This window comes from Varanus komodoensis, unplaced genomic scaffold (genome assembly GCF_004798865.1).
Source record: "Varanus komodoensis strain SLA01 unplaced genomic scaffold, ASM479886v1 scaffold10, whole genome shotgun sequence".
In the NCBI taxonomy this organism is placed as follows: domain Eukaryota; kingdom Metazoa; phylum Chordata; class Lepidosauria; order Squamata; family Varanidae; genus Varanus; species Varanus komodoensis.
Genome location: NW_025335269.1, coordinates 1,293,836 through 1,312,651, shown reverse-complemented (window position 1 = coordinate 1,312,651; position 18,816 = coordinate 1,293,836). Strand labels below are relative to the sequence as shown.

At 46.1% G+C, this 18,816-nt stretch overlaps 1 protein-coding gene across 1 annotated transcript in view; it reads right to left on the bottom strand.

Moving 5' to 3' along the window:
- The window catches only part of EPB41L4B (erythrocyte membrane protein band 4.1 like 4B), a 119,340-nt gene extending 100,751 nt beyond the window's left edge, over window positions 1-18,589 (bottom strand). The window contains exon 1 of the mRNA XM_044452495.1: window positions 18,332-18,589. Coding sequence (XP_044308430.1) covers window positions 18,332-18,589 — 258 coding nt within the window. The remainder of the gene's footprint in view (window positions 1-18,331) is intronic.
- Between the last annotated feature and the right edge of the window lie 227 nt (window positions 18,590-18,816).

Below are 18,816 nucleotides of genomic sequence, written 5' to 3'. Positions count from 1 at the left end.
TAGTAGGGGTGTGGGTGGCGCGCAGGTTAAACTGTTGAGCCGCCGGGCTGTTGACTGGAAGGTCAGCAGTTCAGTTCTGCAGGACGGGGTAAGCAGTTGCTGCTTTGTCCCAGCTCTTGCCTACCTAGCAATTTGAAAGCATGCAAATGCTAGTAGATAAATAGGCACCACTTTGGTGGGAAAGGTAACAGCATTCCATGCACCTTGGCATTTAGTCATGCCAGCCACAATCTTCTTCAGACAATGCTGGCTCTTCGACTTATAAATGGAGATGAGCACTGGCCCCAGATTCAGACATGACTAGCATGCAAGTGCAGGGGAAGCATTACCTTTTAGACTGGTAGTTCATGGGAATTCCAACAGACACAGTTTCTTTTGACAGGACTTCTCAGAATATCCCTCCTGACAAGACACTAAAATATTTTATGACCAAAATATGAGCGAGACTTCTCCTTCTCATTATTATATTATGTATATCCCATTTTTTCCTCTTCTAAGAAACCCAAGATGGCTTGCACAGCTCCATTTTATCCTTACAACAAACCTATACTGTAAGCCATCCCAAGATGTCATCCTGTTATCCCCAGCCCACTTCCAAAGTTTGTCCAGATCCTTTTGAATCTGGAGTACCTGCTCCTCAGTTGTAGCCACCACTCCCATTTAAGTATGGTCTGCTAATTTGACCAGCAGACTTGTCACCCCCACTTCCAGGTCATTGAGGAAAAGACTGAAAAGATGGGTCCCAGGACAGAGTTACCCTCTGCTTTCAGTCTGTCAGCTATGCCCTAATCCATTGGACAGTGCATTGGTCTATCCTCAATTTCTCAAATGGCCAGTGAACGTGAGAGTACCCTCACCAATTCCCTAATTACTACATCAGGGCCTGGAGCCTTTGTAACATTTAGTGCCCTGAGGAGCTCCTCAACTTCTGGGGGGGGGGTGACTCTAATCTGTGCCCCTAAATCCCTGGCCTCATTCAATTCCCCATGCGGATCTCCTCTGTCCTGCTTTGGGAAGAACACAGAAGCAAAATAGTAATTTAGGATCTGTGCCTGTTCCATCAGTCACCGAATCCCCTTTCTCCTTATTAAGCAGTCCCACTGTCTGTCTCCCCTTGCTCTTGCTATTTTCATGTTGATAGAAGCCCTTTTTGTTGCTCCTGATATTCTTTACAAGTCTCAGCTCATAATCAGTCATAGCTTTGCAAAGAAACCTTCTGTAATTCCCTTCCTCCCAGTATACAGTTGTGTCTACTTGCCCCAGTGCCCATTTCCTATGGAGGTTCCTCTTACACCGAATTCCTCTTACCACTTGTCTTAAGGCAGTGGCAACCTAGATCTCAGACTGAATATAAACCAACAGGGTGACATAGCCACTTTAAAAAAGACGATCTATTCTTTCGCTATATAAGCTGAAGCATAATACTCAGATCATGGTCTAGTCCAGGGGCTGGCAACCACTAACACTCAAAGAGCCATTTGGACCCGTTTCCCACAGAAAACACAGGGAGCCGCAAAACTCTTTTGACCTCTAAAATGAAAATAACACTGCATATATCGTTTTTTACCTTTATGCTATGTATAAAAAAACTACAGTGTGTTGCATTTATGAAACAAATCGGGGGCTGTGCCGTGTCAGTGCGGGTCGCAGATCAGGGGCTGTGCTGGTGCATGTTGCAGATCGGCGGCTGTGACATGTATATGGAGCCGCAGCAGAGGGATTCAAGAGCCATGTGCAGCTCCAGAGCCGTGGGTTGCCGACCCCTGATCTAGTCTGTGGTGCCAAGTCCCATCTGGAATATTGTTTCTCATTATGGACATGTGTTTTAAGAAGGATGCTAACAAAGTAGACCATGTCCAAGGAACACTGACCAGGATAAAAGCACTGACCACTCGAAGAACATCAGTTACAGGTAAGCAACCTGCTTTTCTTCATCGTGGCCTCTGTGCATCACACATATGGGTGATCAGCAAGCTTACCAGACTCGGAGGAGGGAGGTGTTGTTAACGAAGAATAGCTGAAAGAACTGCTCTGCCAAAGGAGCAATCTTGTCTGGCGCGTACATCAAGCTGATAATGCTTGGCCAAAGTGCACAGAGCAGCCCAAGTTGCAGCTCTGCAGATATCTTGGACTGGAATTCCTGTGGCAAACACAGATGAAGCCGCTACTGCTCGCATAGAATGACCCCTCGGAGAAACAGGTAAGTCCATCTTCGCTAACTGATATGCCAGTATGATAGTCTGAACAATCCATTTGGACAGTCTTTGAGACGTGACTGAAGAGCCTTTGTCATGCTCAGAGTATTTAACAAAGAATCTATTAGAACGCCTGAAGGATTCCGTATGAGATCTGTAAAATGCCAGACAGCGTCGAACATCGAGAGTGTGAAGAGATCTTTCAATCAGATTCGATGGCGATGGAAAGAACGCAGGCAAAACAATCTCTTGATTCATATGAAACGATGTAGCCACTTTAGGTAAGAATGTCGAATCTATACGAAGAATGACCTTTTCCTTATGAAAATTCAAATATGGTGAATCTATTCGAAGAGCACAAAGTTCGCTAGCTCTTCAGGCTGATGTGATGGCTACAAGAAAGGCAGTCTTCCAAGATACTAGGCGTAAATCAACAGTCGCTAGAGGTTCAAACGGGGGCTTAGTAAGCGCTTGAAGTACTATGGAAAGACTCCATGTCGGCATAACGGGACGAATGGAAGCATGAAGGTTCTGCAGTCCCTTGCTGAAGCGCCTAACCATGTGATATGGCAGCCATGTAAACTTTCATAGATGACGGTTTAAGTCCCGAACAATGCAATTCCAAGGAGAAATTGTGGAATGTTTTCAACAGAAACCAGTCCAGGAGCAAAGGAATGGCACTCAGCAAAAGATGAGAATCTCCTCCATTTGGCCGCATAAGATCAATGCATTGACAGTCTTAGAGCAGATTCAAGAATTGCTTGAATATCTGAATCTAAAGCTGTCGGTCCCGAAGCAACTCCTGTCAGGTCCGAGGAAGGACACAGGTGTCCAGTTCCTTGAGCCGGGTTTTCCGATGCTCGGAATGTAGTCGGTACCAGGTCAGTAGTAAAAATCATTGGATGCGCCAAGCTGTCAGCTGTAGAGAAGTTAAGTCTGGATGTTGGATCGCCCCGTTCTGTTAACAGATGGGGAATAGTTGGGAGATGAAGAAATATGCTGTCTGACAGTCGAAGGAGAGTGGTGAACCACGGTTGCCTCGGCCACCACGGAGTTATTAGTATCCCTGTAGCATTGTCTTGGACTATCTTCGAGACGACTCTCGTCAAAAGTGGAATTGGGGGAAAAGTGTAAAAAGTCATGTTGTTCCATGGGATCATGAGAGCATCTCCTGCTGATCCCTGTCCGATGCCCGCCCTGGAGCAAAACAGTTCGCAAACCTTGTTCTCCTGGGTGGCGAACAAGTCCATGTCCGGGTATCCCCATAGATGGAAGAGCTGTTCACAAAGGTGCTGGTCCAACTCCCACTTTTGAGCTGTCGACATGTGTCTGCTCACCACATCGGCTTCTTCGTTGTCAGTTCCTGCTAGGTGAACTGCCAACAGCATTATGTCCCTCGGAATGCACATCGAAGGACATTCTCAAAAGATCTGACAGCGTTGAAAATCGGCGAAAGTTCGAGGAAATTGATGTGTTTTTTCGCTTCCTGTCGGTTCCAAGCGCCCCGGACGCAAAGTCCCGCACATACAGCACCCCATCCAATGAGGGACGCATCAGTATATAAGGTGACTGTCGGTTGAGGCGGCCAGAATAAAATGCCAATAGTCAAATTGTCTGGGATAGTCCACCAGGTCATGGTAGGTAGGATAGCGGAATCCGGATTAACTTGCTGTCGTGGGCGACAGCCCGGCACATAAACAATTCACACCTTCACAAGCAATAAAACTACAGTCCTTTAATGCTAATTGTCTACAAGATTTACAATTCTATAGATAAGCTCTCCAATTGAGGCCCTTGGTATGCAGATGTTAACCCTCTAATGGCTTCTCTCCCTGAGCCCACATGGGATTACTCTTCTAAGTTACGCCTTCCCTCTCTCTTACGTAGCAAATTCTGTCACAGTTCATATCTGCGTAGAATCCGGCGATTGGTTGCTCAAGAGAAATCCACCACGCCCACTGTGTCTTCTGTTTCATGCTCAGAAGGATCAGCGTCAGAGGGGGAAGGAGCAGTTTGCCCTGCCTCCTTCCGAGTAGAACCTGCAGCCTCCTCTCTCTCGGGACTCTCTGGCTTCGATGAGGGCTCAGGCGTTTGCTCAATGGGCCGGGAGTCAGAGGGAGATGCAGCTGCTTGCTCATCTGCTCCCAGGCTGGGTTGTGGGGTTGGCTTTTGGGCACAGGGTGTCACGCACAAGACCTCCTCGTGAGTCACTGTCTCTGTCGGGGCTTCATGCACGACACTTGCTGGGAGGATCCTGCTGCGGATGAAATGACCCGTTGAAAAACAGCTAAAGAGGCCGAAGTCAGAGTCTGGTGTACGGAACGATGGCAACTGCAGCAGACATGTGTCCTAGAAGCCTCTGGATGGTAACAGCCTGTACTGTCCTGTCGAATCCAATGGATATGCATACAGAGATTGTCCCGACGGTTCGGAGGGAGAAATGCCCTCTCTAGAGTCGAGGTGCACTCCAATGAAATCAATCACCTGCGTAGGAACAAGGGATGATTTTTTGTGGTTAATACAAAGTCCAAGATCATCTAGTAAAGCACCAGTTTTGTGCACAGCTGACAGGAGACTGTCCCTAGCCTGGGAGACAATAAGCCAATTGTCCAGGTATGGGTATACTTGGATACCCTGAAGCCGCAGGTACGCACATACCAGAGCCATGCACTTTGTGAAGACTCTCGGAGCAGTGGCCAGGCCGAATGGCAGGACATTGAACTCGAATATATCGGATCCGACTGTGAAACGTAGAAAGTGACTGTGAGAAGGATGAATTGAAATATGGAAATAAGCATCCATCAAGTCCAATGAGGCGAACCAATCCTCTCTCCCCAGCAACAGAAGGATATTTTGTAAGGTGGTCATCCAAAATTTTTTAGGTTTGACGTACCTATTAACATTTCGCAAGTCCAGGATAGGACGGAGACCACCATCCCGTTTCGGGACAGTAAAATATCTCGAATAGAATCCGTGTAGCCCCTCGGAACGAGAGAGTCGTCGAATCGCTCCTTTACGAAGTAGCTGACAGACTTCGTCTCATAGTACCGAAGAGCAAGGTGTAAATCGGGTCGGGCTCAAGGGAGGAACGATGTCGAATTCTATTCTGTATCCGAGCTGAACAATGGACAAAACCCACCAATCAGATGTGATGGAATCCCAGATGGGGAGTCGGCTTTGGATCCAGCCCCCAAAAGGAGAGGAAAAGGTGGGAGGTGGAGAGATGGAAGGGTTCGCCGGGCCCGTCAGCACTGACGCTTCTCTGTATCAATACGCCGATGGCCCTGAGGGAAGCGTTGTTGCGGCTGTTGCCTTCTACGTTATTGTCTTTGTTGGTATTGCTACCTAGGTTGGAATTGTTGACAGTAGGAAGGGCGGAACCATGACCACTTACGCCTCTGTTGTAGAAGCTCCATGCGACGTGCCGTCATGCGTGATTCATGTACTGACTTGAGTTTGTGATCAGTCTTGGCATGGAAGAGCCCAGTCCCGTCAAATGGCATCTCTTCTACTCTTCTTTTCATTTCCTCCGGGAAATTGCAGTTCCTCAGCCAGGCATGCTGCCGGAGGGAAATGGCACTGACCAGGGCCCTAGAGTCAGTGTCCACATGGTGCCTTGCAGTGGAGACCTGTTGAATAGCCACTTGCATTGCCTTCTTTATGAACACTCTAGCCAAGTCCGCTTGGTGGTCCGGAAGGGAGGAAGCAACGTTTACCAACTTCTGCATTATGAAGTATTGGTAGAGTTTGAGTGTCGCTTCATAATTCGATATGCAGAGGCCGAGCCCAGAGGCCGCATAGACCCAGCGTGCAAGCATATCGATCTTCCTCCCTTCTTTATTGCGGGGAGCTATATGGCCCCTCGATTCCCTGCCCTGGGAGGACTCAACCACCACCGAGTTCTGTTTGGGATGACGCAGGAGTAATGGTATGTCCTCCTCCCGAACCCGGTACATGGCCTCGTACTGGCGGGACATGGCCTGTGGCTGAGCCGGTTGGTCCCAGGGCTGGACCATCGCCTGGTGAAGTGTAGTAATAAGGGGCAAAGTGATGGCTGCAGATTGCTCATCCCTGACTATGTCATAAAATTTATCGGTGCTGGGACCGGGGCGATGGTGAGCCTCAATCTCCAGCAACTGAACCAGACGAGATATGAGCTCCCTGAAGGTGATGTGGGGCTCGTCTGGAAACCCCGGGCCTTGGTAGGTAATGGCCACATCAGGGGATGTGGAGTCCACCTCCGACTCAACCGAAACGTTTTGGTAGCGATAACGCTCACTGGATGAGGAGGTCCCCAGGGAAGTTGGGCGTCTTCTCTGAGCACGGCCCGACGTGGATGGTGCCTCCCTCAGGACCAATGGTGATGGACAGTCCCGTGGATAGTAGCCGAACGAGTGGTATTCACCCCAGCCCGTGAAACCACCATAGCTGGGTTGGTCCCATTCATCAAGTTGTCGTTCGGCGGAATGGCTTCAGTGCTGAGGCGGTGAAGGGAATTCTGCGGGTGGTCCGGCTGGAGGCATCGAGGTCGGAGAGTGTTCCCTTGGTGGGGAATCCTGAATTTCTCCATTTGATATAGACTCCCGAAGTGGAGCCTCCAGTCGTCAGGGCGACGTGCTCTCAGGCTGAACAACTGGCCTGGGGGATCCCGGCGGAGTCATCTGCATTGCTGACTGCAGGGCCAGTCCTGACAGGGTCGGTACCATAGCAGCGGTCGGTACCAAAAACCCCGATGAACCCAAACCACAATGCTTGGAGTGGTAGGGTTTTTTCCCTTTGCGGATCGGCTTGTCCGCCTTGTCTTTCCTCGCCTTTTTATGACTGGAAGACTTATCGGATCCGGTATGCTTACGCTTCTCCCATTGTTTGGTTGGGGGAGAAGGTAGCTGTTGTGCCTCCATTGAAGTACTGCCTTTGTCTGAAGGACGCTGTGGAGGCGCGGCAGAGACCAAGGCAGGGCGCTTAGAAGACGCGGCTGATGCAGAGGCAAAGCGCTGAGGAGGAGCGGCCAAAGTGGAGCCAGGTTTTAAGACCAGCTGGTCTGACTGCATCAGGGCCTGGTCCCAGAGCAGTTTGCGGAGACGATTCTCCCTGTTCTTCCTGGCCTGCTTGGTGAAGGCCAAGCAATGGCTGCATTTATCGGTCCTATGCCCTTCGCTGAGGCAGAGAAGGCATAAGTCATGCGGGTCTGCCAGAGACATCTTGGAGCCGCACTCAATAAATCTGCGAAAGGCTGCTCACTGCACCATCGCGATAAGGAAGAAAGAGAAGATAGTGCAGAGGGTAAAGTAATAATATTTTTGGTTTTTTTTTTTTAAGAAAGAAAGAAAGTTTTCATAACGGGGAAGAGAAAAAACTTGGAATGTAAGGAGATATATAAAGAACTAAGAGAAAAAACGAACAACAAGGAGCAAAGATCAATGCGAGGGGCAAACAGGCACGAAGCACAGTGAACGGTGGTCGCAGAGACTGAAGAAAATGGCAGTCACTCCGCTCTATATATACTATGGAGGGGGAGGGGAGCAGAGTTTCCCGCCAAAAACCATTAGCTTTCTAATCTTCCGGCCTAGGCACTGCACAGGCACCTCACCCATATGTGTGATGCACAGAGGCCATGATGAAGAAATAAGAGTTCTGGAAACCAAGTCCCATGCAGAATGGTTGAAAAAGCTGGTTATGTTTAACATGGAGAAATGGGGGCCTTCAAGTGCCTGAAAAGCTGTCTTAACAGAATTCTTTTCTGTTGCTCTGTATGATGCATGGGCAGAATTTGATGCGAAGCAGATTTTAGCTAAACATTAGGATTAACTGCCTAACTATAAGAGCTGTTTGACAATGAAAAAGATTACCTCCTGAGGTAGAGAGTTTGCCTTCACTGGAGGTATTTAAGTAGAGGTTCTGTGGTCATCTGTCTGGATGCTGTAGTTGCACCCTTGACTGCAAATCTAGCAAATGAAGAGGGAGTTTAATTAGGCCAGCCTTACCCAACTGGTTGCCCTTCTTGTTCTGGGGTTCCATTTTGATCAGTCCCAACCAACATGGTTAAGGGTCAGGAATGCTGGTAGTTTTAGTACAAATATCAGAAGGGCACTGGGCTGGAGAAGACCTTCCTACCTGCTTGTAGTCAACTAACTGTCATTTAACAGATCAATACATTAGTTGTTGTCAATTTTAATTTGCATACCCTCCATCATAGATACACTTTTCAAATTTTGAAGAAGTGTAAATTTACAATAAAGCTGCCATTCATCATTTGAAAGAAATATCTGTAATATTTACTTTATTTATTCCCTGTTACAATATCACATTAGCACTAAAGTATCATGCAGAAGACAATCATGTCAGGAAAAGTCAAAGTCAGAAGACAAATGGGAAGATCAAATATGAGATGGAATTAATCCATAAAGGAAGCCACCGTCTTAAACTCAGAAGGCCTGAATGGAGCTATCAGGGACAGAACACTTTGGAGAGACATCATTCACAAGGTCATCATAGGCCAAAAATGGCAATAACAACCAAAGGATCCTAAAAGTACACGTTTGGTTGGCCTCCAAATTAAATTAATCATGATTTATTAAATTAATCTATACATTACAGTTTGCAGCCCTAGTTAAAATGCAACTGTTTATGTTGGCTCATATACTCAACTGTTTCCTGAGTGTTAAGAACCATGAATGTAGCCCGCAGAGATTGCAAACCTTTGTGGTTTTGGTGTGAATAAATGCTGGCAGTGCTTCCTCTTAAAATTAACAGGGATATGGTGTTTCCTTTGATACTACAGAAACTTCTTTGCATAAATGAAGGCAAGGCAGCTTTCTGGGAGTGTGAAACTCAAGAGGTTCTAGCAGTATATGGGAACCTGATCATCTGTCATGGTTTTTGTTGCTATTTGCAGCATGTGGAATGTTTGCATGTATCTAGAAAGTTGCCCTTCAGCACCAAGGTGTTAGCAGTGCAAACAGAACACTGGTTATTTTCAGTTTTATCATAGGGCATGGGCAGGTCATCTGGTGAGAAAACAACCCTTCCTTGGTAAAGATTTACACAGGGGGCAAATGTGGCTAAACCACGGCCATAATGCTAATTGGGATTTCATCTTGTTTGCCATTTTCCTGATTTCATCTTAATATATTTCTGCCAAACAGCTACAGCCGCATCCACATTGCAGAACCTGCTTAGAGCAGGGGACTGAACCAGGTTTAACTCCAAAGGTCCCATCCAACCCAATGAGTGTATTATCTTTTTCAGAACATGAAAAGTCTGCTATTCTCAACAACTCAACCAGCCCATTAATGGGTATTCTGTGAACCGAGAAGCTGATGCAGCACTAAGAGGCAGAGCTGTGTATTGGGAAAGCCCCAGCTCCAATCTCATCTCTGCCATGAACTCACTAGGTAAGCCTTAAGCAAAGTGCTCCAAACCAGATCCCCCACAATGTACAATGTACAGAAGTTACATTTACATACCCTGGAGGGGTACTGCAAGGATTACAACAGTGTAGCATATTAAGAGCAGCTGATATTACTTTGATCTATTTTGGATCCCATCCAGAATAGATTGGCTGCATTAATACAAGGAGCCAGAAAGTAGGGGAAAAGAGGCTACGGACTGTTGATATCACCTGCTGAATTCAACAGCCAAAACGGAACTTTGCCACAAGAACATATGAGTAATTTAAGATCCTGATGATCAGAAATTGTGCTTATTTTTTGCTCACCAGCATACATAGCACTCAGCCATTCCAGACACCTGGCTCCCTATTTGTTTGTTTTTTAATTAGTAGTGTTACTGTAATACCAGTCACAGACTTTTTGTTTGCTTCCCTATTTGATCATCCAGAAGACATTTTTCTTGCCACAGGTACCTGCATATTATGGGTCAATGAATTATTAGACTTACTGAGACATATGCATTTAAGACATCTGTCTTAAATAAGCATTTTATAGGAACACATTCAGGAACAGATAATGGCACCATTTGTCATGTGTTTACTTCTAATAAATTTCCAGTAGGGTATACTCTGAAGATAAAGAATCAAATGGACTAGCAGGAAGATGACTGAAATGTTATATTATAGCAATCACGAGCTGAAAAATAAGGCAATGATATCTGGATATGTTAGCAGTTTTACATTTAATAATAAATAATGTAAACATGAATGTTAGGAACATTTAGACATTTTATCTGTAATGAAATTGTATCAATGAAGTGTAAAAGTGAGCATGTTTAAGTACCAGATTTTTTTTTTTTTTTACATAGCATTTGGAGGTATTTATAGTTCTCCATTCCAACAAGGAATATTGTTGGCTCAAGTGCATTAGATTTTTTTTAATTAAAAGGGTCACATGACTCCAATTAAATGAGGTGAAGATGAGACTATAGCTGCTTCTTCTCAATTGCAACTGACATGACCCATTTTACTTTCCTCTCAAGTCATTCAAGATTCCTGCCTCTATCGCCAAGCCGATTAGCTAAGATGTTTCCAAATATGTCAAATAGATGTTGGAAATGTAAACATAAAGTGGGTACTTTCTATCACATGTGGTGGACTTGTGATAATGTGAAAAAGTATTGGATTAAAATACATAGATGGATGGAGGAAATATTACAGAAACCCTGTGCTTTTAAACCTGAAGTTTTCTTGTTAGGCATTATACCGGAAGTTGTCAACAGACAGGAAATGTACTTGATGTTGCACTTAATCACAGCGGCAAGGATTGCATTTGCTCAATATTGGAAAAATGAGGAGCTACCCACCAATGAACTGATTGTAAGAAAGATCTTGGACTGTGCAGAAATGGATAGATTGACTTTATCATTGAAGGAGAAAGAGGATACTGACTTCTATCGAACTTGGGACTCTTTCTATAATTGGCTGGAGAAATGGGACTTGGCATAATTTGAATTTGATTTTAGAATGTTAAAAAAATGTGTGTGTATATATATATGTAGTAGGGGGTTGACCCAGTGAATCCAATGTATGTGATATTTGATGTTTTTATTAGTGTTAATTTAAAAGTTTTAATTATATATATACACACACACACACACACATAAAGATTCCTGCCTCTACCTCATATGCCCCTTTGTCATCCTTGATTCCTTCCCTCCTAATCTGTTTGGCTCCAGTCCAATCCTATGGTCACAAGAGTCAAAAGAAAAACTAATGCCTTCACAATGTTGGTAACATAACACCAATCTCCATCTCCAGGCTTCACTGCCTCTTTCCTGAGAAATGTTGGTTGCTAGGTATGAGTCCTGATCCAGAATTAAGCATGGAGAGTGACCTCATTGCTGCTGATGCCACGAAGACACTGTCTTCACCCCTCCACCCCCTGTGTCACCCCACCTGCTCCTGGATGGCTGGGAACCACCCTCAGCCTTGGAATGTGATACCATCAGCATTTGGTAAAACCTCTCACAGCCAGAGAAAGAAGCAAAGAAGCACACAGGCGCCAGATTTGAGTTTAAATGTGAGAGAAAAGGCTCAGAGATTTTAGTTGGAGAAGGCTGAAGCACAGCTGAAGTGCAATTGCTGTCGCTGAGGTCATGGTGCAGGATTCGCAACTGTACTGGACTAATGCAGAAGAATATACTTCTTATTCATGTTACAAAAAGACAAATCTCCAGTGCACACTCATCCCAACAAACCTTATACTGCTGCTCCTGGAAAAGTAGGAATATACATTCTTATTCTTTGACCCAGCATCTAGGACAGAGTGGAAGGACAGGCATTTAGGCTACTTCTTCCCAAGCAAAAGCCTTCCTTGCTTTCTGCTGGCAGTCAGCAAAGTGGTTTGTGGGGTGAACATCAGGACAGGCTTGCAGCAGGGTGAGACATTATTACAGGGATTTCCCTGTAATAGGGTCTTACAGGAAGAAGTCTTAATACCATGTCAACCACTGGCCCATCTAGCTTAGTATGACTACCATCAGGGATTTCAGGCAGGATTTTCCAAGTCCAAGCTGAAGATGCTGGGAACTGAAGTGGGAACAGTTTGCATCCCAAGCACATGCTCTGCATTGAGCTGTTGCCCGCCCCCCATCCCCTACAGCATCTTTGCAACAGTCTTGGGTGCATTTTAACAGCATGGCCTGTTTCATCTTCTATACATTGTTAGGCCACAACAATAATATTTGGCATTTATATGGCACTTTGCAAATATCCCAAACATTTAGCATGTACTGCTTCAGTATTCTTCACAACATGCCTGTTAAAAAATGTCAGTATTATCTGCACTACAGATGGAGAAGTGAGATGGAGACTTGTCTAAGACTATGTACACTCCAAGCCTACAAATGGTTACTAAGGAACCATGCTCACAGTTCAGGGCAGCTTCCTCACTTGAAATATGCAAAGAAGTGTCACCTTTGTGGGCCCATAGTAGATGAGAACTATTGCAAGGTATGAACCAGAACTTCCTGGCACACAGTGTAAGTCTTTTAGCCATCATGAGCTCTCACAAAATTGTCTCCCACAGGGCACATGCATACCTTCCACAGGTACTGAGCCAAAAAGAAAAAAGAATTGTTTTCCAAAGCAGACATTAAACGCTTCCCTCATTCCTAGCTAATAATGCAGATTGCTGACCTGGTATCAGGTCAATGGGAACTAACGACTGCATTTACACCCTCCTCCCCATGGGCAATCAGCCCACAGGAATGGAACAGATGGCCTGGCACCTCCTATGTCAGAATCTCTGTGATTCAAGATGGGACCCCAGAAGAGTTCTAGGTTTACGAAGCCAGCTAGTGTATTATTCAATTTAAAAGGAATGCAAACACTTTCAAAAGTGTACACTGCCAAGACATAAAAGCAGAAAAAGTGAGCATGAATCATTCATTGAGAGCATTACATGAAAACTCTGATAAAGAGATATGGTCTTGCATGGCTTGTGGCAGCCTTTCCCAACTTGGACTCATCAGCCCCAACTGGCACAATGATGCTCAGGAATCTTCCAGTCCAAAAGAGCTTGAACAGCAAACTGGGAATAGGAGTTGTAGTCACCAGGACATCCACTATGAACACAAGATTGGGAGGCTGGTTTAAGATCTGCAGTTTCAGAAAGAGATAAATAGAAGTGGGGGGGGGAGCTACAGAATAAAATAGTGCATTAAATAGGAATAGAAATCTCAACTAAACTGACTATTTTGAAAATCTGATCTAAAAATAAAGACTTGGTTGCTTATGACTCCTGCTCCCCCACCCTTTTGCCTCCACTTCCTCTTTCCTTCGAAACTGAGAGGTCTCTGTATCTGCCTTTGTGAGGTCTCCCCTTCTCTACCCTTTTTCAAATGTTGCCTCACCTGCTTTGTAGGGTAGGCACAAACTCAAAAGGCACTACATAGTACACCATGATAATTTATGGACACTATACAAGTCTGCAATCAACTGTAAATGTGAGTCCAAAATGTGTTGAACTCATAAACTTATGAGGAGTAAGCAATCTGCAATATTTACTTTGGAAAAAAAACAAACTACAAAAAGCAACAAAGGACCACACCAAAGAAAAAAACAAAACAAAAAGACAATAAAAATAACTAAGAAAGAAAACTATACAGCTCATTGGCACTATTTCTGTTGAATAACAGGGAAGAAGCTCCTCCCAAGGAACCACCATACCAGTCAAAGAGAAACTGAGGGAATAGCTGGAGACCCATTAAGGGACAGTGGAAAAGGGTTTCTAGCTATGGGGATTCTGATAAGGAGACTGCCATATACAGATACATAGTCTTGTATGGTTTATGGCAGCCTTTCCCAACCTGCTACCTTTGGACTTCAGCCCTCATCAGTGCCAATTAGCACAGTGAATGTGCAAGATTCTTGCACCTTATGCTTCCTTTGTTAAGGAAGCTTCCCCAACAAGCCTCCACACAGGTGCAGATGCAAAGAGACCATGAGGAAGCAGCACACTATCCAAGCCTGCAAACAATAACAATGGCGGATCACAGCTTAAGATGTTTTGCACTCTTAGCCATAGGAAAAGGATGCTATCTTCACAGTGTTTATCTTGAGAAAGAACTATGGAATACAAAAAGCAAAGATAGCCATGTTGCCCAAAGGAAATGTTTGAAATCCATCCTGATACCTTTATTAGGCCAATTCAAAGGTCACAAAATACTATTGCAAGTTTTCAGACTTTCCAGGACTGTTCAGCAGACAAGACAGCAAACAAAGTACAACTGTGGGCGGGGGAGGGGAGAGGTACAGAAAGTTATTATGGAAGCTACCTTCAGTGGACACTTCCACTCATCAATTGAAAGGCTCAACAAAATACAGGGAAATAAGAAGCAGACTCTATGAAACAAATCTGAAATTCCATATCACTTTGAAGTGCAAGTTTCCTGAGAAAAAGAACAGGTTTGCATCGTCCACTACGTAGCCCAGTGAACTGCCTGCACATGTTTACCATAGCTATTTGAGGCCCAAAGGAGTGCGAGAGAACCTGGAAGTATTTCTACTTGCTGCAGAAGCCCAGAAGAGTGATTCTTTACAAAATCTGAACATGCTTGCCTAAATTAAAGTTTGATTTTCTGTATAGTTTGTACAGCTCAGTCAAATAGCTGCTTACTAAGCTCAGCTGTTAACAGATGTTATCACAGAATTTTAAAAATTGACCAGTTCCAATTAAAATTCTTTCACAAAAGTACCTTATTTTCCATATTAGGCACATAACAGATCTCTCCCCCTCTTCCCCCATCTTCTTTTGTATGATAGAAGGCCTACCAATTCTCAAAGAGTATTTTTTCTGTTCTGGACTGTGCTGTATCCCACTTTGCAGCTTGGGCCCACATCCTACATCCAGCCCTTTCTTTGGCACCTGCGACAGAAAACACCTTTCACCAGCTCAGGCTGGTATGCCAGCTGCAACCTGCCCTAGTCAGAGATACTTCTGACCTATAAAGTCATTTATGGCTTCAGGAAGGCTATGTGAATCTGCCCATTGTTTAAGGCAGCAATGTTTGTATGTTTAGACAGAAGAGAGTCCAGAACTCCTGGTGTGCCCCAGCCAGTCATCCTGGCCAGAGAATGCTGTGAGTTGCAGGAGATTTTCTGCCTTAACATGCATAGGAATGTGCCCCAAGATCTTTATCAGAGGTTCAGTAGGTAGTAACCTGTGAGGCTGTTTGCAGTGATGGAACCCCAGCTGTGCAACTTTCCTCAAGAAATTTCAGTTTTGGCACCTACTTTGTTAACTTTTAAGCAGCAAGTAAAAAGTCTTAGGGTGCAGTCCTGTTCAAATGTCTAGAAACACCCATCTTCTCAAAAAAGTGGCTTGCAGGCCTCCAATGCAGAGTAGAAGCAACAACAGAGGTAATCTTCGTCTCCCCATCCTCCCATTCAGCATTTATTTATTTTTCAATTTATATCCTGCCTTTTTCCTACAAAGGGCTCAAGGCAGCTTGCATCTCCTCCTCCATCTTATCCCCACAACAACAACACCCCTGTGAGGTAGGTTGGGCTAAGAGTCTGTGACTGGCCCAAAGTCACCCAGTTGGCTCCATGGCCGAGCGGGGACTAGAACCCAGATCGTCTGAGTCCCAGTCCCGTGCTCTTAACCACTACACCACACTGGCATTTTCACTAGGCAGATTTTTTGCCCCTCTAGTAAAGATGCTGGAGTAGTTGCAGGATACTTCTTATCCTGGGCTCCCCAGTCTCTTCCTTCCCTGCCCTCTTTTACCCTTCTCCAGGTTCCTTTCCTGGCCTTGGAGAGCAGCTGGTGCAGATACTTCCATGCCAGCTGGATGGGGCAGGTGAAGAGAGCTTCAATTCTTGGTGGGAATCTGAAAAACAGGCAATGTCCAGGGGGCATGGGACTGCTCCCTTATTCTCTCAAGTTTAATTAGCTGTTGTATTTGGTTGCTTTGCATGGGGGGGGTGTTAATTTTTGCTTTTCTTTCCATTACTCCTTCTGCTTTTATAGGCATTTAGTGTAATGATCTTTTTGTTTCTGTTCTGAAGGTGATGATTGATTGTAACCTTAATTGTACTGCAAGCTTTTAAAATTAAAGGAAGATTTTTTTAAATTATGAGCAAAATGAAAACCCAAGTCCAGATCCTATAACCATGAATCTGTACTGTACTGCCCAAACTGCATGCAGTCACTCACACTCCAGCAGTCAGCCTTCAGACAAGTTCTCTGATAAATTATTTCAGGGTCCTGTGCCTTGCAGTCATTCCCTCAGGACAGGCTGCCCTAATTTAGGAAAACATTTTGGCTCCTGAGTATCAAAACTAATCATGGCAGTCCAGGAATCTGAATGCAAATACTAAATACTGCTGCACTAGCATTCTATTTACTTTAAGGTGTGGTAATTTAACCCTCACAACCATTCTACTTCTTTAGCAACAAGTGTATCATAAATAATTTATGCACAATCACAATCCATGACACTCAGCTGGGTATTTCTGCATTGCCCATGACACCTAAAACATATAAACTTGCTTATACTGCAGTTCTATGCAATCTTACCTGGGAGTAAGCCCCACACAGCAGGAATTCAGTCTGAATAAACATGCAACTGGTTTGCACTGTTTATATGCAGAAGCTCACAACACAAGAATCCTGGCTTACTGCCTATACAAATTCAGAGAGAACTCTGTTGCATTACAGAAAAAAAATCAAAAGCCCCACCTTATTTCTACGGCAACCTTTAATAAATGATCTGTGCTTTAACATGGTCCTGAGCAGCATGATTATTTTTATGGAGGGACAGGAATCTTATTTTACCAGACCCATGTCTATGCCCAAGTCTCAGATAGTTTAAGGAAATAAAATAAAAAGCAACACCTCACAAAAACAGCAACATGTCAATATGCTTTCACTGGCAATGCAGAAGACACGAAAAACGCCTCTAAAAGGATGCAAGAAAAGGGAGAATCAAGAGATGGCATTTTGGCCAGGGCATATTTCAGCATCATCCATGCCAACTAGGGCTCTCCAATGGGCCTTGTCATGGGGAAGGGCAGCATTTGGTGCTTAGCCATTCAAACTAAGCCAACAACTGATAAGAACTGAGTCCTGAGCTGCCCTCAAGAAACTTCCCTCCACCGCGGCATATCCAGCATCCCTCGCTGATGTAAGTAACAAGGGACGGACACGACTGATCGCTGGCTGTTGCGATGCCTAGATTACACTCGATCCCACGGCCGCAGAATTCATTCTGTGAGCAGAATGATCGCACGACGTCGGAGAAATTTCCCCAGCACCAAGCAAGGAGCCAGAAAAGGAGCCCGCCCTTTCAAAGGTGCGATCGCGACCGCGCAAAATGAAACACGACACCGTTCCTTTCCTCCTTCGGCAGGTCCCTTAGGTCCAATCTGCCGCAGGCAAACATAATCCGAACATGTAGATCACGCCACCCGCCCGAGTAAGTGAACCCCAAAAAACAAAACAAAGATAAAATAAATAACCCTCCGCTCGCAAGCAGCTGGTTTGTTTTTTCTCTTGCAAGCGACGCTACATGTACGCACTGACCGTTCCCGAGGGAGAGGAAGGAAACTTGGCAAAACACAGGCCCTGAGAAGGGAGGGGTTAAGCACAAGACTGCTCCCCCACCCTCTTAATTAGGATCTCAACGGGTCCTAATTACGGAAGGCCCCAGCTGCAGAACGGCTTCGACAACCGGGAAACTGGACGGATTGAGACCCTGCTATGGCAAAGAAGTGGCACCCTGATGCAAGCCAGTTGCAACGGGAAGGGGGTCGCAGGCCCTGTACGGGGAGGGGCCACTTGCAACCACTGTCCACTTTGAATGGCTACAAAATGCTCCCGGGACGAAGGGGCGTTGCACTCGCATGCATGTCAGGGGGAGGAGGGCGCATACACGGCACGGAAAAACGCCAGTAGCATGCACGGAACGTAAAGGAAGACAGTCGTTGCCAGACTATCTTCAGGGCGCTGCAAATACACGTGGGAGAAAGGAACGAGGACGAGCTTGGCAGGCTGCGGGGAACGAGAAGCGTCAGGTGCATGCGATGGCCTGGGCAAAGTCGAGAGCGACCACGGACGGTTGGAAGGTATTTGCACGGAAAATATGGGGAGATGACTCCTCGCCTGAAAGACCTCAGGTTCCTGTCTCCGCAACGGAGAACAGGTCTGCTGCCGCTTTCGTTGCCCTGCTCAACTCACCGGCAGCTCCACGCTGACTTCGACGCCGTCGAGCAGCTGCACCCGGCAGTGCAGCGCGCCTTTGCCCCCCGCCGCAGCTGCTTGGATGTGATGTACGGTCAGGGCGCTGTGCGCGGCGGAGGCGAGCGACGAGGCTGCCCCTGCCTCCCTCGGCGCCCCATCGCGCTCGTCTCCTTCCTCGGCGGTGGTGCTGCCGCCGCCTCGCCCGTAACGCTGCATCGACCGCCGGCCAAAGGTCCTGCGTAGGAACCGCAGCATCCTGGGGTGAGTCACCTAATCCGGGAGGGGGCTCGGCTCGTGCGCACCCCCCTTCAAGCCGAGCCCCGCCGCCGCTGCCAGCGGCGCCCCGAGGAGGAAGCAAGCCTCCGGGAGCTGCCGACGGAGCTCCAGCAGCTCTTCCTGCAGCGCCACCAGCCGCCGCCCGGGGAGCCAGGCAGGCGGCGGCGTAGGTGAGCTGGTAGCGGCGCAGAGGAAGATGCTGGGCG